Source organism: Sciurus vulgaris, assembly GCF_902686455.1.
Source record: "Sciurus vulgaris genome assembly, chromosome: X".
In the NCBI taxonomy this organism is placed as follows: Eukaryota; Metazoa; Chordata; class Mammalia; order Rodentia; family Sciuridae; genus Sciurus; species Sciurus vulgaris.
In genome coordinates, this window is record NC_136471.1 from 128581897 (window position 1) to 128609162 (window position 27266).

The 27266-nt window shown below is 38.3% G+C and overlaps 1 protein-coding gene across 1 annotated transcript in view; it reads right to left on the reverse strand.

The window, feature by feature from the left end:
* Window positions 1–27266, reverse strand: part of OFD1 (OFD1 centriole and centriolar satellite protein) — a 40258-nt gene that overhangs the window by 7760 nt on the left and 5232 nt on the right. The window contains exons 4-17 of the mRNA XM_079123139.1: window positions 25824–25892; window positions 25683–25713; window positions 19902–20009; window positions 17833–17969; window positions 17338–17511; window positions 15153–15259; window positions 9396–9515; window positions 7672–7745; window positions 6801–6892; window positions 5544–5733; window positions 4540–4670; window positions 3683–3794; window positions 1272–1925; window positions 536–662 (exon numbers count right to left, since the gene is read on the reverse strand). Coding sequence (XP_078979265.1) covers window positions 536–662; window positions 1272–1925; window positions 3683–3794; window positions 4540–4670; window positions 5544–5733; window positions 6801–6892; window positions 7672–7745; window positions 9396–9515; window positions 15153–15259; window positions 17338–17511; window positions 17833–17969; window positions 19902–20009; window positions 25683–25713; window positions 25824–25892 — 2126 coding nt within the window. The remainder of the gene's footprint in view (window positions 1–535; window positions 663–1271; window positions 1926–3682; window positions 3795–4539; window positions 4671–5543; window positions 5734–6800; window positions 6893–7671; window positions 7746–9395; window positions 9516–15152; window positions 15260–17337; window positions 17512–17832; window positions 17970–19901; window positions 20010–25682; window positions 25714–25823; window positions 25893–27266) is intronic.

The following is a 27266-nucleotide window of genomic DNA, read 5'->3' on the forward strand; positions in this document are numbered from 1 at the left end:
GTTTTCAACTCTATAGGGGAAAACTACATAAACATCAGGTGCCCAGGCTCAAACCCAGAACTAAGGACTCAAATCTCCTGCCGTGGGAACCAGGCATAGGTGGGAGTCCTGCCCCCACTGGCCTAGTTTCTAAAACCATGCACTTCTTCCTGCTTCAACAATCATATCCTAGACCCCACTATCATTTCAGAATTTATTTTAATGATACATAAATCAGAACCTTATCTGTTAATATTTAAATGTCATTTAAAAGAAATGTTCCAACTTTAAGAATAGACCCAACTTGGTTGTTTTGACAAATTTCAGACATTTGTTTATAAACCATGCCTATTCACAGACCTATGAAGGTGTTTATTAATACGTATCATTCCCCCCAGGTATTCAGATGATTCTCAAAGATCACACATGATTTTACAACCTGACAACAAATTCTATGGTGCCCCATCATTTTTAATAACTCCTTAAAAAAAAAAAGGTAGGGATGAGACAGCAGGGAACATGATTCAAATGAAGCCCATCAGAAAATGGTACTTACCTGGACTTCTGTTCTGGAGGGCTGGAGAAGGAAGGGGCAGAGAGGCTGTGCCCAGATACCACAGGTGATGGCTGGGACATTCTGTCAGGACAGGAATTGGGGGAAGCAACGAGTGGTCTGCCCACACCTACAAGGCAGAAGGAATCAAGGCAAGAGTATTACAAATTGCATGAAGAAGATACTGATATAGATTTTAAAAAGCTCTATTAGTTTGAAACTAAATTATCATCTCTGCATATAGCAGAGTATGATGTGTAAGATCACAAAGGCAACAATTTGAACACTTAAATAACTCTTGAGTTAATACTTATATGCACAAAAGTAACCAGCAGCAAAGGAAAAGCCACTCTCACCCCCTGAGCACCTCTATATGCTAAGTGAACTCTAAATCTTGACACTTTTTTTTTTGGCTGTACTGGGATTGCACTCAGGGTCTTATGCATGCCACGCAAGTGTTCATCCATCCCCAGCTTGATCTCGACATCCTTTATGACATGGATTACCACAGCAACCCTGGGGCATTGGAGGGATGCCACTATTATTAACTAGGAGACAGGAGGTTCAGAGCAACCACAGCTGCTCCAGAAAGGGTTCCCCCAGGCTCACTGCTGTATGCACAGTCCTCTGCTTCCTGTTTGTTGTCTAGGGACTGTACTCTTATTTAAGAAAGAGGTCCCATGAGGACCAGGTCTGCCCAACTCTCAAGCATCCTGCAACCTTTTGGGTAGGGGCTTACCTTCCAAATACATTTCATTATTGAGGCTTCTTCTTGCTTTTGGAAGAGGTGTGGAGGAGAGACGTCTGGAAGAAGTGCCCCTTCGTGCCCGCAAAGCTGTGCTGCCTGTCTGTGCTTCAGAGGCAGCACTCTTTTCCTCGTTAGGTGTGCCCACCTGAGGCTGCCCAGAGAAAATTCTGTCCTCTGCAAACACCCATCTTTCCGGCTTCTCAGAGACAACTCGGTCTTCTGTAAAAGCACGTCTTTCCAGGGAGCTAGAAGTAACATTTTTGAGGGCTCCCCGTAAGTTCAAAGATGGTGGACTCTTTGCTGATGGTGGGCTTCTAGCAGGGTTTTGAAGAACTCTTCGATGGTAATCTCTGAAAGCTTTCTCCAAACGTTCGGCCTCTTGCTCTAGCTCTTTCACCCTGGCTTTTGTACTGGCCACAAACTCAAGATCAGAGTCTGGGGAACCACCCTCTCTCCCTGCATTTGGATAACCTGCGATTCTTGGTGTAACTGCACCTGCCGTAACCTTCTCCTGTCCAAGAGGACTGTTCAAGAAATCCCTGCTTGTATCACCACTGTGAGGCACCACCTTGCCACTTATTAACCCACTCAGGGACCGATGGCTCAGAGACTGCTTTGGGTTGCGGTACACTTCATTCTCTAGGGCTGCAGATTATAAAAAGGTAATTTGAGAAATGAGGACAAAAGTCAGTGAACAAAATTAAAATATACTCAAGAATATTTTCTGAAAAATGAAATAAGGGCAAACTTCCACATTAAACAATTTCTGAGGCCACATAAGAACTGTTAACATTTGTTAAAAGCTTACATGTACCAGTTACAGCTTTATACATTTTCCTTTATAACATAGGATAGAATTTCACGATCCTTTTTTTTTTTTTTTTTTGAATTTCACAATCCTTTATGCGTGATTTTGAAAGCCAAAAAGCTCTGAGAAGTGAAAATTTATAATTTATTTGGTGGCAAAGTACAATTAGATTTGAATTCATTTGGTTGAAAAGCTTGACCTGTACTGATGTAAATGCATTCATAATCTTTATTTATCCCAACAACCATAAATATTCATAGATTTGACTACAAAGTAATTAATGTGCTTCACTATAGGACGTGGCTCCAGAATTACCAGGGCTATAGTAAAATTCACGGCATATGGCCCAAGTTTCAAATAAGGGAAAGGAATTTAATTCACTATGACACTGTGGCCAAGGAACTCTTACTGCTCCCATTTACAGATGGGGGTTGGAAGCTTACTGAGGCTGGGTCACACAGTTAGCAAGTCTTAGAACCACTGGGATTTCCTAAAGCAGAGCCAGTGTCAGCTCCTGTCCTATAATGCCTCCCTATGATGCTATGAGACAGAAGCTTGCAACAGGCAATACATGTGTGCAGAGGGTTCTATCCTCATTGAATTATTTTTCATTATTCAAGACTGTTATGATTTTTGCTGTGGACAGTGTGGCAAACAACTGCTACATGAAAATAAGGAATAGGAAAGAGTAGAGAAATGGAAATAAAACTAGTGCAGGTAGAAGGTACTAGGACTGACAAGGAAAGATTGCAAGTGGGAAGTGAGGAAGGTTCAGACCAAATGAAGCATGAGAAACCAGTTGAACTGATAACACATACATACTTTGAGTTTGAAAGCAACTGGAAAATAAAGTACCTAAACTTTAATATCCTTCTTATGAAATAGGAAGGGACAGATATGCAACAACAGTGAAGGCATAGCAATGAAACAGCAGGAACTACTTCCAGAGTGTCTTTTATGTCCCAGGAGCTGGACTGGGACCCATCTCATTTCACCTTTGTTTATTACGGTGTGGTAGGTATTATCATCTTCATTACAAATGGGGAAAGAGAGGCCCGAGAAAGTTAGAGCATTTTACCCAAAGTCAAACAATTACCTTCAAAATTAGGGCCCCAAACAAAAAAACAGTTCTCTAAAAGAATAGCAATGTTCTTTTTGTCAAGTCAACCTGTTACTCCCATATACTTGTATACATTTCCTTTAAGGAATATGTAAAACTATTGAATAGCCAATCAGTCCTATCATCAAGGTAACAAAAGAAAGGAATGCCTAGGATGAATTTGGGGACTTCCATGTCACCATCATAACTTTTCTGGTTGCCTTCTGTGAAGGCAACTCATTTTAGCTGATGATCAGCAGGTATATGAGAGATAAGAAAGTTTACTTCTAGGAACGCACACATCTTTTTTTGTTGTTGTTGGCAGTGCTGGGGATGGAACCCAGGACCTCATGCATGCTAGGCAAGTGCTCTACCACTGAGCTACATCCCAAGTCCTAGGATGACACTTATTTCTATAAGAAATACTAAGTGGTCAATAAATTACAATCATTACATCATGCACAAAAAAATTTATGGATTAAAAATTTCTCTAACCTGTCTGTGTGTGTTTCAGTTGCAATTTTAAATCAGCAACTTGAATAGTTAACCTCTTCACAGAAGCATCATAATCTAATATCTGGGCCTTTAGCTGTGCAGAATGTTCAATCTGAAAAGATTCAGAGAAGAAAAAGAAATCAATGGAGAATACATCACGGCTTGCTTCAAAAGGAAAAATTCTCTTATTGTGCTTATCCCCTTATTTTTTGCCAATTCTGGGGAAGCTTTATACCAAGTAATCAATGGGTCTCTGTTTTAAAAAAAAAACCCGAACAGAACACACAAATGACTTTTTCACTACCTTTTTCATTCATATCAAAGAACAGCTACTTTAGGGCATGCAGGTCAAAATCAGAAAGACACAGTAAACATTTGTAAGTCTGAGTTGGAATCAAGAGACTAACATGGTACTATCAGGCACTCAGAAAACTTTATGTTTGAGTTAGCTTTTCTTTCAATTATGTAAGTTATGAATATGAAGTCATATAATCACTAGAGAATTTTCTCAGATGAGAAATGATCCTTTATCATATTTCAGGGCGTAATTTTTTTTGCATTTTGTAGTACTAGGGATTGAATCAAGGGGTGATCTACCCATAAGCTACAGCCCCTAGCTCTTTTATTTCATTTTAACATAAGGACTAAGTTGCCTAGGCTGGCCTTGAACTTGCAATACTCCTTCCTCAGCCTCCTAAGTAGCTGACATTACAAACATGTGCTACTGTAACCAGCTTGTGGGGAGTAATTTTTGATGTTAAAAGAGATCTGATCTGTGCTGGTGTGGCTTAGGCCAAGTTTAAGTATCTACAAAGTAGAATGATATAACACTGGCATGAGTGAAGAACAATACTCACTTCGCTTTGCAGCTGCTTTTGCAGAACTTGTCTATGAGTTTCAAACTCCTTATGCTCAAGTGCTATAGTACTTTCTGCTTTCTTCAATTCTTTCTGAAAAACCAGAAGCTCAGGAGATGGTTGAGCTATACCTAAGAAGATGGAAAAATTCTTGTCATTATCAACCTTATTTCACTTAATAAAAGTAGCTAAAGAGATTTTAAATTGTTTCCTTTCTTTGTATTCATGCAGTTAATATTCTATCAATTCTATTAATAGACCGAGACCAATCCTGATTCACAAGCTTCAGAAAAAAAGAATTTAATGCACGTTAACACACTTTATTACTCTTGGAGTCTTATTGCAAGTGACAGAATTCTTTCAAATCCTTGAATTACTGAAAGCCTGCCTCTATCCTCTGCCGTGCACACACGGTCTACAAGAAGCGCTTTAGCTGTCTACCCAAGGATGACTACTTTAAGCTCCCATCCGACCTGAGCAACTGTCAGTAAGTTGGGGATCCAGGCAGAAAGCAAACAGATGATACCCTCTAATCTGTGTTAAGGTGGGTCGCTTTATGCAGGGTAACCAAAAAGGATAGCGTGGTTCACTGGACTAGAAACGGGGTTATGATTTTAGCACCCCCTTGGGCCTGGAGGGTCAAGGGGGGAAGACATTCCCAGAACTAGATAGAGTGAGTGGGCACAGGTGCAGAGCACTGATGAGTGGCTACCAACAATCTTGACCTCCTCTTCCTTCCTCTAAGTGCTTGCTGGAGTCCCCAGTGGCCAAACCCAACTGGCAATCAGAGCCCTGATACCACTCACAGAGGGAGCACAGTTTAAAAATGTTCCTTATTAAAGTGATACTGTTAGGCAACAGCAAGCAATGGGAATAATTGCAATGACAGAATCTCATAAAATCTTCCCAAGTTAAGCCTCCCTTACAGGTACAAAGCAGAGTTTCATAATACTGACCTAATGTGAGTTACAGAAACATGCAACTCAGGAAAAAAAAGGACATACGGTTTAGGAGATTCAAGTTTTCATTCCTATTCTCTTCCAACTGTTGTTTAAGTACTTTATTTTGTGCCTGAAGTTCTAGCTTCTCTTCTTTCAGTACTGAGTAATCACTCATCTCTTTAACCTTTTCATTCAGCAAGTGGTTTTCTTTTGTCATTGTCAAAAACTGGGCTTTGACAGACTCTAATTCAAGCTGAAATGAAAAAAGAAAACTTATATTTGAATGATTTTACTGCAAAAGTCAAAGCTAGAAGGCTGTGTTAAGCTGTGCATTACAACTTAGTGACAGTTACTGGACAGAGGCTGAGTTCTCTACAACCACAAGACCTAACTATGGTAAGAAAAGTCATCTTCTGTACTGGAATTGGAACAAGGGAAGTTCATAACTTGCATCTGTGGACTGTATAAAGCAGACAGTGCTTCTAAGGAAAGTTATCACTCCATTTTCCCAATGCAACCGGGACCTAGTAACAATCACATACGTTGTAGCAATACATCTTTAATATGAAATGGTGAGATAGAAAGTATCTCACCTGTTGTGAAGTGTTTTCCTTTTCTTGGTATAATACATCTGATATTAAAATACAGAAGCCTACAATAGTCTCAAATAAATCATGGTTACAAATGTAAATCTTATATACACAATATACTTCACCTAAAGTTCCAGCTCTACCTTGTAGAAAGCAAGCACACCAGTGAACAGAAGTAACAGTGGCATGTGAAAAACATGTCTCATTTTGTTTTAATTTAGAAGATAATGATGTAATGATAGGAATTTTTACCTGCTACTGATGGGACATAAGAGGATGAGGTAGAAACCAGTATGTATTGGTCATCTGCTGTGGGCTAGATGCTTTAAGTTAGCCCACTGAATTCCCTCAAAAAACCATATGATGGGGCTGGGGACATAGCTCGGTTGGCAGAGTGCTTGCCTTGCATGCACAAGGCCCTGGGTTCAATCCCCAGCACCACAAACACACACACAGACACTAAAAACCCCACATATGATGTGGGAAATATCCCAAAGTCTACAGGGAGAAATAGGATTTTCATAGATCTATAGGACCCAAAGCTCTTTCTCCACTTCCCTATGTGACTTTGAAATAAAGAAATACTGAATTAACTTCAGCCATCACCTTCTTAGTCATAGAATAATCAGGTCAAACCTATCCAGATAACTTAAGATAAATCATGTATGCCTAAAACTAAAATTTCATGTATTACCTAATGTCTGCTTCAAAAAAAGGGGGTAACAATTACCTCAAGTTCTTTCATACGATTTACAGATTGACTTAGTTCTTCCTTTTTTGAATTAAAAGCTGTGATCTCCTCTTGTAAATGAATAGCTTTTTCTGAAAGAAAAAGCACACCAATTAAACAATGTTTTCCTACTGAATCCAAAAGACATTTAATAATTTAAGCCAGTAAGTCAGACCTGATGTCCATTATTTCATAAATGAAAAGAGCAGATGTAGGAGTAAAAATTTAGTGGGCAAGAAATAAACCACGTACCCAGTTCTGATTTACTCTGAAGAATCTGTATGAAATTTCCATCAAAAATTCAACTTACTGTTACAATTTCCTAGATGTACATTGAAATGAAAACTATCTTAAGATTCTAAAATCATTCAACTTCCACAGTTTTGGATCAATGTATATGAGGTTTCAGAAGGCTGTATGCCAAGTAAAAATACCATGTAGTATAAAAATATATTTGAAGGAAAAACAAAAACAAACCTTGGTCACAGAGGACAGAGAAGTTAAAAATTTCTGTACGTAAAGTCTAAAGTCTCTCATGGTTAAGAGTAATATTTACCAGGTGGCAATAAGTTGCTGTCACCTTCTTGATAATCAGAGCTATCAAAATATATTGAAAAAAACTGGATACAGTACTAAAGATAAACCAGTGATCTTTGTGAATATACAAAATGTTAAACATGAAGATTTCCAAAGACAGTGAACGACAATGATTATTTTTAAAATTTCCTAAAACTGAAATGACAAAAAATGTCCTTCTATAGAAAAAATAGGTTACATTCTTTCTTAGAATACACAACAGACCCAACTTGAGAAACTAATAACCTACATCAGAACTGAAAAATACAACCCCTCCCTGCTCCCCGAGAATCACCTTTATTCTTCCTTTCATCTTCAATTAGTCTGTTAGTTCTATTGATGTATTCATCCTTTAGTTCAAGTTGATACCTGAGAATCAGAGTGGCTAAAAATTAGTTTCTTGTCATCTCCCTAGGAGGACTGCTATGACTGCAGGAGATTATCTCTGGCACAGGGTGCCCAAGGGTGCTGAACAAGACAATGCTAAACTTTCAAGTCTCTTAGTACTAAGGCCAGGGATCTGAATTGTAAACATAAAAGGTCAGGCAAAACCCTGCCTTGATCCTGTAAATTGGGTCCCAAGTCTCAGTCGCACAAAATGAAGGATGTTAACTTGAGATTACTAAAATTGATCACTTTCAGCTCGTCTCAACCAGCACAGGCAGCAAAGAAGTAAACTAAGTTAAACTTGCACAGTACACAACAGACTAACTCCACAGTGATAACAAGGCAGTTACTTCTGACCCACCTGCCCCATTTTCTGACCCCAACCAGGATAAGAACTCTGCCCTCAGGCTCTAGGCAGAGTATTGAGACTCCCAACAACATTATATCCAGATCAGCAATACCAAAAGGCATACTTTTGTGGAGTTTTACCTACTTCACCAGCATTAACAGTTGTGTTCCTGGCTCAGAGAGGGGAGAAAGCAAAGACAAACACTCCTGTGGTGAATATCCTCCAAACTCCCACACTTGCCAAAGTCACAAAAGATACCAAAACGATACCAAACAGTTCCCTGTCTCCTATATAAAATCAATACACATGCTTTTCTTCACGTTCAACAACTATAGATACTTTGGTGCTTCCTACTTCAGCAAATGAACTGACATAAAATATGTGGAGAAACTATCATTTCAAAACTGATAGATGGAAAAGCTGCTGTATTTTAAAAATAGAATTCATTTACGTGCCAACTGTAACACCAACCCTGAGGAAAGTTATTGTATGGGTATAATATCCTGGCATTGATACACAAAACTCAGACTACAGAAAAGTCAGAGTAACCACAGTTGCTCATAAGTTCCTTTCTCCTATCGCTTTTTGCTCCATGTAGTTTAACTATTTTAGTTCATTTTTTTATTCTGAAATAGCAGAATCCTGAAGGAATACAAAACATGTTCATGGACAAATTCTATAATCTCTAAGTAGAATAATTTATAAATTATCAGAGATCTCCATCTTAGTGTCAGTATAAGTGGGATAAAGACAAAGGTAACTAAAAGTGATTATAATTCCAATTTTGTAGCTGATCAGCTGAGTAAGTTAGAATTAAAACAAATGACAGGCCCTCAAAACCATGAGAAAGAAGGTCAGAGGATATAATTTTCTATTCCATATTATTTTTTCTTGGTACTGGGGATTGAACCTCAGGGTCTTGCACATGCTAGGCAAGCATTCTACCATTCAGCTACATCCCCCTTTTGTAAAAAAACTTTGAGATAGGTCTCACTAAATTGCCCAGGCTGGCTTTGAATTTGTAATCCTCCTGCCTTAGTCTCCCAAGTAGCTGGGACTATAGGCATGCACCACCACACTTGGCTTATACTGTCTGTCTGTCTTAAATACTATCCTAACTATCCTTTCATGAGAAAGGATAAGTCAATTGGGGAAAAAAAGAGAGGAACTTTTTTCAAATACTAAATTTTGTCATAAAAACGTTAGCTTTATCTTTTTCATTAGCATTTGCAACATTTCCATCAAATTAATTCAAACATTATTTCTTTGAAAATGCCAATTACTTTAGAAGTTCATTCTTAAGCTTTTGATCATAGGTCTCTTCAACACTCTTGATATTCTGTTCCCGTTTCCTAAGTGCCTCAGCTGTACTTTTATTTTTTTCTTCTTGGAGCCTCTGGGTCCTGAAATTAACAAAAATATACAAAGTAAACAAACTGTAATATCTGAGATAACAAATTTAAGAAAAAAAATAAGACAGGTTTGTAGTTCAACAAACTCTTTTGTGGCAATCACTACTAGAAAGCAAAAGCAGAGCCAGAAGTTCTCCCTATATTCACAAACTGACTTAGTTACTGTGTATCGGAACTAGCAAAGAGACTGGACAGTGGCACCTGGCTAGGGGAGTGGGAAAGTCAAGACCAAAGTAGCTTTTCAAAGAAGGTAATTAACAATTAAAAAAAAAGTCATAAGGATAAATAGCCATAATCAACTTAGGAGGTAGAAGAATGATACCAGTTACAAAGTCACAAAACTTATTATTGTGCTCATGTGCTTGTCTGTTCTATACTGTTTCTAAAAGCCACAGACACAAGTTTATTGCTTGTCTCTTCTATAATATTGTCTCTAACGGTGGGATCTAATCCATTAGCCCACAGATAATAAAGGTAAATTTGTATTTATCATTTAGTATCAATTGGATACTGGAGAGAGTGTCAAAAGAGAGCAAGATGGAGTGATCAGGGCTTTCAAATGCTAAAGAGTTGTCTCCTTGCTATGCATTTACTCAACATGGTCTTCACAGTGAGACTTCAAGTCAACAGTAATGCCAATTCTCAAGCGAACTGGTGGGGTTCTGCTGAGATGTAGCCATCCTGAGAATACTACAGAACTCTGACCAGTCTAAGAACACAGGAAAGGCTTCATGTATTAGCGCCCTCTGCTGGCTAATCTGGAAAGGCACAGTACAGTGAACTATATTTACTTCACTTATATGCTTAGAAAGGGTAGAGGAAGTGGATGTAAAGAAATAACTAAAGGGGGTGGGATACAGCTCAGTGGTAGAATGTTGGGGGCTGTGCCATGTTGGCAGCACCGGGATGGCGCCTAATCACAACGGCAGCGAGGAGGGTGATTGACATAAGCACACTCAGGTGATTTTCTCGTCCACGCACACAATGTATGCACATGTGTTCTCGAGCACTAATTGCCTGCTCAGAGCGTCTCCCCTAATCTTTGCGTAAGAGGCGTGGCCCTGCTCTCCGCCTCCTGGAGGTGATATAAGTGTAGGCGGAGTGAGACAGAGACAGCAGCCATTAGAAGCAGCCAGAGGGAAAAAACACGCCACAGCAGCCATTAGCAGAAAAGCAGTAGTAGAAGACACGCGGCGCGGCAGTAGCCAGAGAAGAAGACTCAAACACGAAAGCAGCTAGTAGGGAAAGGTGGCACGGCAGCTAGAGGGCAGCGGCAGATGGCAGATCGCAGAGCGGAGAACTGAGACGCATCACTAGGGCACCTTGGGTGGACGTACCCTTAGTTCACAGGATGCAGGACTTTAAGGCATAGCAAGTCTCTTCCTCTAAGCTCTAAGCAAAGCCTGTCCTTCTCTCAAGGTCTCTCTTAAGCAAAGTCTCTTTCTCTCTGATAAGCAAAGTCTCTCGCTCTCTCCTCTCAAAGCAAGTAAACCTCATTTCCTCTATCCTCTATGAACAAGAGGGCAGTGCACTAAAGAGAAAGATGGAAGTGCCTCAGTTTCCACTCCACCACCCATAAGACCCGTGAAAGTTGTTGCTGCAAGCAGTGACAAATATCCACGGATTTTGGAACCACAAAGAGCCAGCGACAAATGGTGTCCCGTCCGGGGAATGGTGGCCCGTCTGGGGAATGGTGGCCCATCCGGGGAATGGGGAGCATCTGGGGAAGGAAAATTAGCAACAACCTTACAGGAAAAAAAGGGAAATCTGCACGGTGGGGAAACTGAGGAACCTCACAGGAATAGGGTAAGGGAAAATTCAAGATCCGCCTCCGGGAATAGATACAGCAGGGAAAGTAGGAACCTCGCAGAAGTCTCTGGCTAGAGCAGTTTAAGGGCGAGGGATAGTAAAAAGAAATAGTGTTGGTCAAAAACTAAAGGTCACAAAGGACATGACAGTGAAGTACAAAAACGTGTATTTGTGTTGTTTGTGTTTAAAAATAAAATGTCAAGTAAAATAAGTCAAGAAAAGTTAAAGTAGTATACAGGAAGCTGAGTCAAAGAGGGCTCAGGTACAGGGAGCTGGGTTAAAAAAAAAATCCCCCAGCAGAGCTGGGTCGAAGAGGGCCCAGGTACAGGGAACTGGGTAAAGCAACCCCCAGTGGAGAGGGCCCAAATACAGGGAGCTGGGTAGAGTAACCCCCAGTGGACTGGCCAGGTATTATTAAGATAAGATTTTGTGTGTTTGTTGTTTGTCAAGAGTTCATGTCTTTGATCAGAATGGATGATAAAGGAGCTCCGGAATGTGTGTATCTTGAATTGTTTGTGCGTTTGTACTACTGTTAGTGTGGCCTTTACAGTGAAGGATAAATTCAGAAATATCATGAAGTCAGTTTGAAGGTATAATTCAAAAGGAGGCGTGAAAAATATATTACAAGAAGAAGTGTTGGGAGAGACTAAAAAGGAAGTTAGCTGGGGTAACCAAACACTGGGGAAGAACTAGAAAATAAGGAAACCACTGTAAGAGCAGAAATAAGCCCAGGGTTTATAGAGGAAAAGTTGCTCAATGTGCCACAAGGGGATCTTCATAAACAGGATCTAATAGCAACAGAAAAGAACTGTTAAAGAAAACAAAGTAAGGGATAATGCATGGTAGTGACTTAGAAAACACTTACTCAGAAAGCTTAAGAACAAGGGGAAAATGTAGGAGAAAGCTAAACCTAATACAAAGAACCCCAAAAAGGAATAACTAAGTGGTAGTGAAAACTTAAGAACAAGGGAAAAAGGAGAGAGCTGAATCTAATACAAAGAACTTAAAGGGGCAGTTACAACTGATTGGAAAAAGCTATGCAGAGCAGTGTTATCTGGAGGACGATGTCTGGTTGGAGAGCTCAGTGGCAAGAAATAGCTGTTGAAACTGCTTGCAGAAATGTAGTAGCAAGGTTTCCTGGTGGAAATGTTGGAATGCTAGTAGGAGAAGGCTAATATGCTTCAATAGATACTCAAAATCAATATGATCCTGGAGTGTATGCACGTATATACAGCAGCAAAGAGACAATGCCCTAACAAAAGAAAAGCCAAGAGATAACTATAGTAAAATCTGTTACACCTTGTACCCCAGGCCTCTGCCCAAAGTGCAGAAAGGGAAAACATTGGGTTAACAAGTGCAAATTAGTTACTGATGTCGAGGGCAAGATGTTACCAAATCATTTAAGAAGCAAGGCACAGAACTCTTCACCTCAAGGCTCACAAAATGGAAGCAGTTGTCATAGCCTTGTAGAGTTTGGGGAGTAACAGATCTTTTTGCTGATAGTGATTGCATTACTTGGGCAATTCCTAAATTGGAATTGGTTGGACCTATAGCCCCTCATAAGCTGATTTAGCCACACAGATGATTTTCATCTTTTTCTCAGTAAAGCAAGCTGCTTATTTTCATCCTGTGTAACTCACTTTCTAATCACTCATGTTGATACCTCACCTTTGAGGAGGGTTTATAAGTAAAGGGAAGTGCACTGACTAGAAGGTTAACGGAGTTAATATTGAAAAATGTAGAGAGGGTGAAACAATTGTTTTTTCAGCACAGTTTGGCACCAGATTTTGGGAATTTTAGGTTTTACACTAGTAGGTTTGGGTGTGCTTGTGTTAATTCTACCTTACATCTACAAATGCCTCAAAGCCAGTCAACAGGCTTGTGTCATCATGAAATAGGCCATGGCCACCCTTGAAGCAGAACAATCTCCCAGTATATGGCTTGGTGTGCTGGATTGGTAGTCAAAGACGGGTAAGATTCAAGGGGAGCTCATACCAACCTAAGACAGGGTTCTGACGCCTGGAGGTCAGAATTCCGATGACAGGTAAGGATGTTGCTCTGCCGTGGACAACCTAAGACAGACACGATCCCTGCCAGCTTTCTTTTCATTGTATATAAAGAAGGGGGAATTGTTGGGGGCTGTGCCATGTTGGCGGCGCCGGGATGGCGCCTGATCACATCCGCAGCGAGGAGGGTGATTGACATAAGCACACTCAGGTGATTTTCTCGTCCACGCACACAATGTATGCGCATGTGTTCTCGAGCACTAATTGCCTACTCGGAGCATCTCACCTAATCTTTGAGTAAGAGGCGTGGCCCTGCTCTCCGCCTCCTGGAGGTGATATAAGCATAGGCGGAGTGAGACAGAGACAGCAGCCATTAGAAGCAGCCAGAGGGAAAAACACGCCACAGCAGCCATTAGCAGAAAAGCAGTAGTAGAAGACACGCGGCGCGGCAGTAGCCAGAGAAGAAGACTCAAACACGAAAGCAACTAGGAAACGCGCGACGGCAGCTAGTAGGGAAAGGCGGCACAGCAGCTAGAGGGCAGCGGCAGATGGCAGATCGCAGAGCGGAGAACTGAGACGCATCACTAGGGCACCTTGGGTGGACGTACCCTTAGTTCACAGGATGCAGGACTTTAAGGTGTAGCAAGCCTCTTCCTCTAAGCTCTAAGCAAAGCCTGTCTTTCTCTCAAGGTCTCCCTTAAGCAAAGTCTCTTTCTCTCTGATAAGCAAAGTCTCTCTCTCTCTCCTCTCAAAGCAAGTAAACCTCATTTCCTCTATCCTCTATAAATGAACAAGCAAGAAACAAAGTCTCTCTCTCTCTCCTCTCAAAGCAAGTAAACCTCATTTCCTCTATCCTCTATAAACAAGCAAGAGGGCAGTGCACTAAAGAGAAAGATGGAAGTGCCTCAGTTTCCACTCCACCACCCATAAGACCTGTGCAAGTTGTTGCTGCAAGCGGTGACAAATATCCACGGATTTTGGAACCGCAAAGAGCCAGTGACAGTAGAACACTCATCTAGCACATGAAAGGCCCTGGGTTTAATCCCTAGTACTACCAAAAAACGTGTTTATATAATTATGAACTACTCTGTCCAAATTTTGTTGCTTTTCTCTCTTTTCATCAATTTACCTCTTCAGTATTGCTGTAAAGAAAATAAGGTAGACAGAAATAATATGAATTTAGCCTACAGAAGTGAGAAAACAACATTAATGAAGAGGGAGACAATTTCCTTAATGTACCAAGATTCCTGGATCATCTACAAGTGATAATAGCAGACTTAGAATGGGAAAAAAGTCTTAATGCAGCAATTGTAGATAAGTGAGCCTGCTATCAATCCCATGTAAGATCAGAAAGATGAAACACTGAACATTTAGGAAAAGTGAATAACACATCTAGAGAAATAGTTTCATCTAGTATAGATCAAGTCAGATTGCTGTATTTCCTTTCCTGAGCACATAACAGGTAAATCTGGCAGGTCTGGATATCTGGAATTCTGTTACATACATTAAACTATCAGACCTGAATGAATAACTGCAAAACATACGATGTGTTCAAGTATTATTATTTCTCCAAATTATCTGTCTGGTCTTATGGCAGCCTGGCAATGGTGTTTTGTTTTATTTTTCATCTTAAGGTGCAATATTCTGTAAACAAAACCTTAGTCTTTTTCTTAACTTGTACCTTCTAAAGCTAGGTAATATCACCTTTATACCCAAGAACTCTGCTTGGCAACTAACATAGAATATGGGGACATATACTTGTAAATCTTTTACATCTCATTCTGAATATCCAAAATTAACATGCATTACTTACAATTCAAAAGCATCAACTCTTTGCTTCAGCTCTGCTTCTCTGCCTCTTAGCAGATCTATATCTTTTAGTAGAAGCTGCCTTTGAGCATAAATTTCTTTTGCTTCAGTCTGTATAGGAAAGCATTAATTTTTAGCAAGCCAGCAAAAGAAAATAGACTGGAATTCATACACTGCTTCCTAAACTCTAGGAAAACAATGGAAATACAGACATTCATGTTGACAATTTCACCTTTGATAGATTTCAATTCAAGGTACGTTTGTTCTAATTGCACAAAAATTACTCTCCCAACAACTATTAAACTATATTACCCTGTATTTCTCATATCCCTGTCTAATTAGTTCTTTAATGTCTCTCAGTTCCTTACTTAAAATTTTGATAAGTTCTTCAAGCAAGAAAAAATTAAGTAAAATGCACACTCAGAAATGAGTAGAATCCCCATGGTAACTGGCTCATGGTGGAGCTGTCTGAATGTTTCCGTTTATGGGTCATTCTAACTCAGTGCAAGTTCATATGAACTCCCAAATGAATGGGCCATCTTTCCATTTATGAGTTCACTGAACAAGGACATATTATTTACCTATCAAATGACAAGCAGTGTACTGGAAGCTGGACATAAAAAGGTAGACAGAGTTCCTGTCTTTAAGGATCTCACAACTTGATCAAGGAGAGAGAAACAGTCACATGAGAATGTGATGATCTTAAAGCCGAAATACAGGATTATACAGGAATGAGGCCTGAAGGAGTTATTTAGTGGGAGTTAGGAAAGACATCATGTGGTGACATTCAAGCTAAGTCTCTGAAGGACAGAATGGTTGTAGAGAAGTAGACAGCATTCCAGGTGAAAGAATAAAGGCATAATGTTTTAATGAGGATGACAATCTTCCTCAGTACCCTCAGATAATAAGTAAATGGGGATTTAGTCAGCCACCTATCTATAAGATGAACCTGTTACTCTTAAACCCAATCCAGTATCTTAAAGATCTGTGCTTCCAGCATTTATTTTTATAGCTGAAATGAGCCCAATTCCCAGAAATGCTGTACAGAACTGTAGAGGGAATCCACTTAGCATTAAATAACAGGGGCCTGAAGACAAGCCCAATGCCAGACCCTAGCGTACTTTCGACATCTCCTGACAATTGTCATACCAGTTCTGGATGCACATGGGAAACAAGGTTGCAAGTCTGGTCTGGCCTAAGACATGACCTTAAGAAAGGAACATGTTTTTCTGAAGGAGCAGATCTAATTCCTCCTGGGGACATACACTCCTGTCATTCCTTAACTTCAACTCCTGTCCCATCACTTTCCAGGGTGACTTTGCCCTGCATGGATGACCCTTGCAGCCCTGAATGACTGTGCTCCAAGGACTTTCACTTTTGCTCACTTCCACAGCTTCCTCCCATGGCTGCATTTTATTTCCAGTCTCCACCTGAAGCCTGCAACTCTGAACACTTGGTCTATCCTTCCACCAGCCAGTCTCTCCAGCCTATTCCTTGAATCACTTCAACAGTGCCACACAGTCCTCCCTTTTCCCGTAGGTCAGAGGCCACCCACCTGCTCCTCCTGTTCCCTTGACTCCCTTCACCACCCAGTAGAGTCACAAGGTCTTTAATTCAATAGGCTGCATTTCTCAAGTCAATTCAACTAAGCTCTGCACAGCTCCACTTCCCAAGCACCTGTTTCCACTTTCACCAAAAGGCATGGAAAGATAAAGGTGCTCATAAATTATAAACCCTCTGGAGAACTAGAATAGAAAATTCACCTCCAAGCACACGTTTTGGTCTCTCCACTTCCAGACTCCTGTTTCAGCTGTCTTGGACGGCACTGCCCAGTCCTCCCCCATTTAAATAGCTGCTCTCCCTTTACCCCCAGCAAACCTCTACCTGAGCCTCTCAACCCCTACCTATCCCTACAATGATCCTGAGAAGACTGAGCTTATTTAGTGTGAATGTCTCCTAATCTCAAAGTGCATGTTCACCCTGCAACTCTTTCCTATCTGCCATCTCGGGGGAAAAAGTCTCTATAGCCTTGACAAGGTTGGCACTTCCATTTGCACTCTTGGTTGCAGTCCTGACTGCTTGTCTAGGGCCTTGTTCCATCAACTGTCCCAACCTTGTTCCTTGATCTTGAAACAACCTACCAACAGCTGCAGGAAATAATCACACAGTAAACTACTTTCAAATCTTACCTCCTGGCGTTTCTGAATTCTTTCAAGAGCATTCTTTTCGCGAGAAATGAGGGCTTCATTTTTTGCATGGTAAGCTTTCTTAAATTCGTTTCGGAACTCAGATAATTCCTTCTCATACTTCCTTTTCTCATCCATTTTAAGTTTTGCTATTTCATTATCTTTAAAATACTTCAACTGCAAATTGATCACAAAAAATTGAAAACATAGTAACTATCCTAAGGAAACAGTAACAAATTCTTTTAATAGTTAGGTTTAACATTAATGTTCTATCCAAAATATGTCATACTTAGTTTTATTCATTTTATCCATTCACTGTACCTGTAGGAGTCAATCAAAGAAATGAACAAATGACATCAACTGGAAATGAAAATAATATGCCTCACATAGTATCCCAGTCTTTACGAAAGGTTCTAGATGTTTTCCCCACATACCCAAGAAATTAGAAGACAAGTAAAAACATCACTCTTGATAACAGCAGCTAGAGATGTGGCTTACCTTTTGACCCATTTCTACACGAAGTTGCTGTTCAATTTCTTTTTTATATTCATTTAGCTTCATTTCTAAAGAGTCTAGCTTTGGATGCTGAGGATAAGCATCTGCAAATTGATCATCAATAAGCTGAAGCTTCTCAGCTATTAAAAAACAACACATCAAATTAGGATACATAAACTTGGTCAGTTGTGCAAGAAGCCAAAAGAAAAGAAATGTAGGAATGTCTGACATTTACTTTGAAATATATCAAAAACTTGAGATAGATTAATAAATGGACAGATAATGATGAAGCAAGTATAATATCAATTTCATGGTAGACCCTAAGTATGCAAGTGTTCACTGTAAAATACTGGGGAGCAAAGAGTACAGTTTAGGTCAGAAATTACTGGATTCCTTTCCTAGTCTCTAAGTGCCAAGGCAGAAAGCTTTTATTGAATTTTGATTAAAGTTGACATGCATGTTCAAAACAGCAACTTTAAAAGAGTGAAAGATCATGTATTTTATTCCCTCCACTTTATAGATAAGAAACAACTGCCCAAAGCGTTTAAGTGACTTCCAGAGGGTTAAGCAACTATAGCATAACTGGGATTAAAGCAAGGCCTGTGGACTCTCATGCTAGTGCTCTTTCCAGGAAGCCTGTAGCCCTCAAATCAAATATGGGGCAGAATCAGCAATAGAGCAGAGTGCGTATCTGAAGCCTAGAGTACAATCCCACCTCTGTAAGACACCAAGACCACCAAAAAAGTATGCACAGGGGAAATAAGGATGGCGGAAATAGATAAAAATATCAAAAGCATTTATCTCTGGCAGGCATAACTTTAGACATCTTTTTCCAGCTACTTTTCTGTATTTTCCAAACGCTCTGTAACTTGAGGTCTAATATAGGACTTTCTAGCCATGTGTGGCAACCAAGTACTTGAAATGTGACCAAGCTGAATTGAGATGTGTTCTACGTGTAAAAAATATACCAGATTTCAAAATTCATACACAAGTGAAATATCTCATTAGTATTTTTTTTTTTTAACTGAGTATGTGTTGAAATATTTTGGACATGCTGGGTAAATAAAATATATTATTAAAATGAATTTCACCTGTTTTACCTTATTTTAAATTAAAAATTTTTTTCTTTTTTTTGTACCAGGGATCGAACCCAGGAGTGCTTAACCACTGAGCCACATCCCCATCCCTTTTTTATATTTTATTTAGAGAAAGGGTCTTGCTGAGTTGCTTAGGGCCTTGATAGGTTGCTAAGGCTGGCTCTGAACCCTTGAATCTCCTGTCTTAGCCTACTTGCTGGGATTACAGGTATGCACCACTACTCCTGGCCTGTTTTATTTTATAAATGTAGCTACTAGAAAATTTCAAATTATATATGTGGCTCATGCTGTTGGACAGTACTACTTTTCACTGTGTCTCTAATGAAATGAGACACTTAATTGAAGGCTATTCATATAATACAGTTTTTACAAATTATGAATTTCTTATCTTCTTACAAGATAAGAAAGAAGACTGACCAAGAAACTGAATAGTGCTTGGTACTGATGGAAAACAGTTATTTAAACTGATACACTCAAACTAAAGGACAGGATGGTATTTCAGAAAGGCTGTATAGTGCAAAAAGGTCTAGATCATGGACCAGAAAACTTAGGAGTTCTTGGAGTTCTGACCCAACCTGGGAGTTCCTCAACTACAAAGTGAAGGGATGGACCAGCCATCTCCAGCCATTGGCAAAGCAAATAGTCTATGACTATCTAACTCAATGGCTACAGAATAAAGCTAGGCAAGACACAAGGAAGAACCTCCCAGTTAAGCAGGTTAAACCCAAAAAACAAGGAAGATGTGGACCTTGGGATCCCTGCATGATTTGGTCAGTGTAGCCTTGGCATTCACAAGGATAGAGAACACAACTAGAGAGCAATTCCTGGTCCCTTCCAGCAACATGATTCCAGAAGAAATGAATTTCCTTGTCACCTACAGGTTCCATCTCTCCAGTTCAAGGAAGAACCATACAATATGAGGTCATTTCCTTCATTCAAAAAGAAAGGAGCAAAAATTAAGAAAGCTATAATTACCAAGTGAGTCTTTGCTAGGACATGTTGAACTTGTCTGAGTTTCCATATCACAGGTCTCTTTAGTTTGATGATATTCTGCCAATTCTTTCAAGAAATTAATAAGAAAACCTAGAAAACAACAACATATAGTTTTCTCTCAGAACTTTCATTCACCCATTCTGTTATTCAGTTACTCTTTACCCAATCTTGGCTTTATAATGTCAACATTTTTTACATTTATCTTTTAAAAATGATTTTTGATAAGTGTGAATTTACATATATGTAATAACAAACCCCACTATTATATATAATAATGTGCCAATAAAATATCTGACAAAAATATTTTCTGAGGAAACGCCTTTCCAAGCATGATATAAAATCTATAAGGAATAAGATCTACCAATATAATCACATAAAAATCAAAACTTACATACAGCATGAAAAAAATTCAAAAGACAAATGTTATATTAGAAAATTTGTCTGCATGGAGCTAGATATGGAGACAGAGGACTGTCTCAATATCAAAGAGTTCTTAGGTGTGGTAGCACATGATTATAATCCAAGTGACTTAGGAGGTGAAGGCAGGAGGATCATAAGTTTGAGACCAGCATTAGCAACTTAGCGAGACTCTGTCTCAAAATTAAAAAAGACTGGGGATGTTGTTCAGTGCTCCTGGATTCAATCCCCAGTACCAAAGAAGTAAAAACAAAACAAAAACCTTTTACAAATCAGTAAAACAGAAAAATGGGAAAAGACATGGATGAACAGTTCACGGGGGAGGGGGGATTAAATGTCAAATATGAACATTTTAAAATGCTGAAAAAACATGAACAAAATCATAAATAAATGCAAATTAATACAACAGAGAACACATTTTCCCCTATTACACTACTAAGATTAAAACTTGAATAATACTAAGTGTTGGCAGAGCAAGCAGTACGGATTAGTTGTGCTCATTCACTTAGGAGGGAAATTTTTTAGTCCTTATGTATATTCAAAATGCACATGCCCTTTAACCTAGTCATTCTACTTCCATGAATTTATACAATGGAATTCACTTTCACAAAGGCACAAGGGTGCGCACCGATTGCTTCCAATGGCAAAAAACAAACACCACCCCCCCCACAAACAATGTCTCCATCAATGGGGAGTTAAATACATTCTTGAAAAATAATCAGTGTAAAATATACCACAGTAGATAGTTGAAAGGAGTCATGCTTCTGCACCCACCAAGTTACAGGTCTTTCTTTTCTGCTTAACTTTAAAATTTGATTCCTACACTTTTAGCTTTCCTTACATGGGCAGAATCACCCAGAAACCTCTCAACTTTTTATGAAGCAATCATCACCCCCCATGTAACAATCACATATGAGCTACTTGATGTGTCATAAACCACTGCATGTACAGCCACATTGCCTTACAATGTAAAATCCTTAATCATAATTTCTCCTCAGAAATTCAAGGTCAGTTATTTCTTTGGAGAGAACTGTTTTTCCTTCCATAGTAAGTTTAGGATTTTTTAAGTTTTGAAATTTTGAGACACAAAAACTTAATATATCTATGTTCACTAATGTTACAAAAACTTAACATATCTATGTTCACTGATGTTTGCCTAAACACAAGGCTCCCCTCTCTAATCCATAAAAATATATCTTTCTCTCAGGAAAGCGTTCTTCCACTAAAAAAATATTGACTAATCTTCAGAGATGTGTTCTTCCACTCGAGTATTTCTAGTGCAGTTACCTTTCCTTGGGTCTGTGGTACTCTTCACAGGCCTCTGATAAGTTCTCCTCCTCTTCAGCCCCCTCCCAACACACACTGACCCTCTAAGAAGGGTTTGTCTATCCTCCCCCACTTATTGATTCAATCATTTGCTTATGTCAGTATGGATTCACAGATATTTATATTCGGGATTATAATTCACACTTTTGTTTAGATAACCCAGAATTTTATTTTGTTGCACAAATTGTTCCAGCTTTGGCCTTTGGGAGCTCTTTCACTGTGGATTTTTTTTTTGGGGGGATGCTGAGGATCAAACACAGGGCCACATCCCCAGCTCCACTGTGGAACTTTTTAAAAAGATCACTTCCTTACAATCTGGCATTACAAGATACTCCACATTCATCTTGTATATTTTCTGCTCCAATCCTAGAATCAGCCATTTCTCTAAAGAGCTTTGGTTCTTTTAATTAAAGAATGGTTAAGAGAAAACAAAACTTCCCCAAACTTGGCACTAAAGTGCTCACTGCTACTAGAGTATTTGCTTCTAGGCCCTCTCAGCTAACACAGCAAGGAAATAAAGCCATGTATACTAAAGTATGTATATATACATCTCTGAAAACTTCTGTATATTAGCATCTCAATCTATATTAAGCTAAATGTGAGTTCATACTGATGTCTCCAACCACATGGATCATTCTAGCCTCCTACCTTGTTTATCTGTAAATTCCAAACAGTGAGAAACCTGTTTCCCTATCATCTCCTACCCACTGCCTTGTTAATTCTAGCATAAGTGGTTCCAGAATTGTTAACCAGTCCCTCAAAGGGAAATAACTATCACCTAGAGTAGTTCTTCTGTCCAACTGCTTTTGCCTTTAGTTTCCACTCATTTCTGAAGTTAGCTCAGTGTCCTCCACCCCCACAGTTAGACTGTTCTGTCCCAGTCTGTATTTCATCCTGGGATCAACTGACCTCCTCAATTTTAATTAAGGTTCCCTTTGTTCTGTAAAGTTCTGCATGTTTTTGACAAATGTACAGTGTTACACACCTACCACAGCAGTATCATACAACACTCACCATCCTCAAAAATCTCCTGTGCTTCACCTATTCAATCTCCCAGAGAGATCATTTTTTCCCTTTTCTCCAGATCCCTGGCAATCACTGATCAGTTTACCTTATCTATAGTTTTGCCATTTCTAGAATGTCATATATATACATACACACACACACACACACACACATATACAATCATAATATGTAGCCTTTTCAGAATGGCCTCTTCGTGAACAATATGAATTTAAAATTCATTTTCATTTTTTAGATGGTTTCACAACACATTCCTGAGAGATGACTAATGTTGCATTGTATGGATGCAACAGTTTGTTTATCCATTCATCTACTGAAGACATCTTGGTTGCTCCCAATTTGTGGCAATTACAAATAAAGTTGCTATAAACTTCCATGCACAGGTGTCTGTGTGGACATGAATTTTCAAATCTGCAGGGGAATTACCTAGGAGCACAACTACTGGATCTTATGCTAAGACTATGTTTAGCTTTGTAAAAAACTACCAAACCCGTCTCCCAAGTGACTGTACCATTTTGAATTTCCACCAGCAACAAATGAGAGTTGCTTTTGCTCCACATCCTTGCCAAAATTTGTATCATCAGTGTTTTGGATTTTTAGCAATGCTAACAGGCGTGTAGTGGTAGCTCCTTGTTTTAATTTGCATTTCCCTAATGACAAATTATGTTGAACATTTTTTCATATGCTTATTTGCCATCTGTAACTCTTCTTTGGTAAGATGTCTGTTCAGATTCTTTGCCCATTTTTGAATTGGGTTATTTGTTTTTGCTGAGTTTTAAAAGTTCTTCATTTATTTTGAATATAATTCCTTTATCATATTTGTGTTTTGCAATTTTTCCCCCAGTCTGCATCTTGGCCTTTCATTCTCTTAATACTGCCTTTTGTGGTTTTTAATTTTAATGAAATCCCACTTATTTCTTTCACGTATCATGCTTTTGGAGTTATATATCTCATCATGAAACCCAAGTCATACAGATTCTCTGTTTTTGTCCAAAAGTTTTATAGTTTTGCATTTCTATCTGTGGTTCTCTTGGGTTTGAGTTAGTTTTTATGTAAGGTATTTAGGTTCATTTTTGTGCCTATGAATGTCAAATTATTACAGCACCATTTATCGAAAAGACTATCCTTCCTCCATGAAATCCTTATAAAAATTCAGTTGACTGTATGTGTGGATCTACTTTTGAATTACTCTACCGCACTAATCTATGTTCTATTCTTTTGCCATAGTTAAGGATTTAACTTCTAGAAAGGATTTAACTTCCAATGTTCAAATTTTCTACCCATGATTTCCTAGGCATCTTTATCTTGAAAGGAAAAATTAGGGGTGGGAAGTATGGGCGAGTAGACTCTAGGAGAAAAGTACTATGGCCATTCAACAGATAAGCACCTATTCAATACAGACACTTGAAAATAAGATAGGGACAGACAATGGATACAAAATATCTTCCTACCAGGTTTTTGATGGTCTTAATCTCCTAACTGGAAGCCACCAATTTTAAAAATCATGTTAATAGTACCTGTTTTATAATTAGCAAAGAGTTCTATCCAAATTTTGGCATCTCAGTTTTTCTGACTTCCAGAAGTTTTACTGGCATGCTGGGTGAAGCTGGTAAGGGTTGAATAATACAAATACCTATAAGTAAGTGGATTATTATTATTATTTTTTTAAGATCCCTTCAAAACCTAAATTTCCTTCTCAAATAACAGTAAAGTAACAGGTATTAGCTCTATATTTTAGGCCTGTGCTGTCCAATATAGTAGCCACTATTCATGTGTGGCTAATTTAAACTAAAATATTTAATTGTCATGCACACTAGTCACATTTCAAGTGCTTAATAGTAATGTGAGGTTAGTGGCCACCACATGGGACAGCCCAGAGAAAGACATTTCCATGATTACAGAGAGTGACACTGTATGGTTCTCCCTTAAAAGTTCAGAACATAGGATCATTTACCATGCCAAACTTCAGCAGGGATGATTTATTTTAAAGGCAGCCCAGAATGTTTTGTGATCCAGTTTAGTTATCTTCTGTAAACACTACTCCCAAGAGAACTGGCTTTAAGTCATAAACTAATAACTTGCAGAAAGTAGGTACTCAAATGTTTGCTGAATAAATTCTGATTGAAAGAATGAATGTCCTAGTGGGGACGGGAGTAGTACTGGCAACACAAAAATCCAAAAGCAAACTAACGCAGAAGGATCGATTGTTACGTGATGTCACAATCATTTAAAAAGACCAAAAGATTAGGCATCAAAGGCAAGTTTTCAGCTTATGTTCAAACTACAAAGCCTATTATTGAAACGCAACATATGACCTGGCAATGACAGTAGCTATGGATTCTATGAAAGGTTATTATCAAGGATGAATTTAAGGGGAGATTTATCAGGTCTGAATAAACACTGAAGAATAAAAAGAAAGTACTTATTTAATACTTATTAAAAATATTAATACATTTAATACTTTACACAAATATTAATATATTTAATACTCTATCAATTGTATTTCAATGGAACACCTAGTATACAAAGCTACCTATCCTAAATGCTATTAATTTTTTGGAGTTCCCTCCCCCAATAATGTTCCAAATAGTGGATATTTTTACAAAGAATATTAGTAGGATTCTTGATTACCATCACCAGTTTACTTATTTCAGTATCTAGGAGTTATTAAAAAGGTAATATGTGGGAAAATTACCTACTTTTTTTGAGCAATTTATGAATCATTGGCTTATTTAAAAGGTAAGATACAGCCAGCAAAGAAAATCAAATAATTTAATTCAAATTTAATTTCTTAGGGCTGGGATATATCTCAGTAGTACTGCCCTTGCCAAGCATGCACAAAGTCCTGGGTTTAATTCCCAGCACAAAACAAACTAACAAACAAAAAACAAAAAACTTAAATTTCCTACTCTTCCCTCTAAAAATTATTAACTTCATACTTTTGTAGGAAAAAGTAAATACAAAAATGTTGTTCTTTACAAAGATGAAGGTTCCTACCTTTTTTGTTTTCTTTATCAAATCCTGAGACCTGTAAAAAGAAAATAATTTACTTTTATTCAACTATTTAGTTATAATTAACAAAACAAAGCAGGTTATTAAAACAAACAAACAAACAAAAAACAAAAAAAACAATCCTACCAGTGACTTGTAGAGACTGGATGTGGGGTTGATTTTAATGAGATGTAATAGATCCTGCATAGTAAATACCTTCAGGGGGGGAAAAAAATTAATTAGACATATTTTTATACCAATTTTTAAGTGACAAGTTGGGATAAGTTTCTGAATATGAAATTAAGAATCATGATTCAGATTAAATAAGATTAGAACTATACTAAAATGCAAAATCAAAGCTGTTTCTTACACCGTTAAATAAATTACAATAAATATGTTGAGATTAAAAGGATAAGATTTTTTGATAATGTAATTAACCCCCAAATACTTTTACACTAAAGATGGTATACTTAATGGAAATGACAAAAATGATTAATATCTTATATGATAAATATCTGATGAACCAAATATATGAGCAAATTCCAGAGTCTTTACAAATATTTAAAAATGTAAATGAACTAAATTTTTACAGTCCTTACAACTACAAATCACTAACTGTACCTAAAGTATTTTTAAACAGACATTTTGGATAACTTTTTGTTTTTGTTTGGTATGGGGCATTGAACTCAGGGGCACTCAACCACTGAGCCATATCACCAGCCCTTTTTTGTATTTTTATTTAGAAACAGGGTCTCACTAAGTTGCTGAGGCTGGCTTTGAACTCAGGATCCTCCTGCCTCAGCCTCCTGAACTGCTGGGATTACAGGAGTGCACCACCACAACCGGCTGGATAACTATTCTTGATATACATTTCTACTACAGTATGTGTCATTTACTACATATACCCTGAGAACACTAATATCATTTTTTTTCAAATGGTGTTCTTTTAAGAGAAATATCCTTCATGGCATTTTATATTAGCAAAAACCATTAAAAGTATGTACTGGATTAATTATTGCTACAACTGACTAAATTTGCAATGTATCATTAGGAAGTTAGAAAATGATAAACTAAAAACGAATTCCTAATGTTACAGAATTTACTTGCTAATGAAGAAATATGGCATGTTTAAATTTCAGGCTTTCTTTCAAATAGTCACTGTTCTTATTTCTGTAAAATTAAATATTAAACTTATGGACAATTATAGAGAGTAAAAACATAGGGACACCACTAATGTAAGAGTGAACCCTAATGTAAAGTATGGGCTTGGAGTGATTACAAAGTGTTCATGTCAGTTCACTGATTATAGCAAATGTACTACTGTGGTGCAAGGCACTGATAGTGGGGAGGCTGTGGGGAGGGGCCAGGGGTGTATGGGAACTCTTTCACTCAATTCTGCTGAGAATCTAAAACTGCTTTGAAAAAAAAAATTCTATTTAAAAACATGCATAAACACAGGAAAGTTTGTTATGTCTGTCATTAAAATAATAAAATGTGACTAAAATGTTCAATGGAAATGAGAAAAACATAGTCAAAATCATTAAAGTGATAAAACGTGTTCAAATGTTTCAGAATTTTACAGATTTTCAA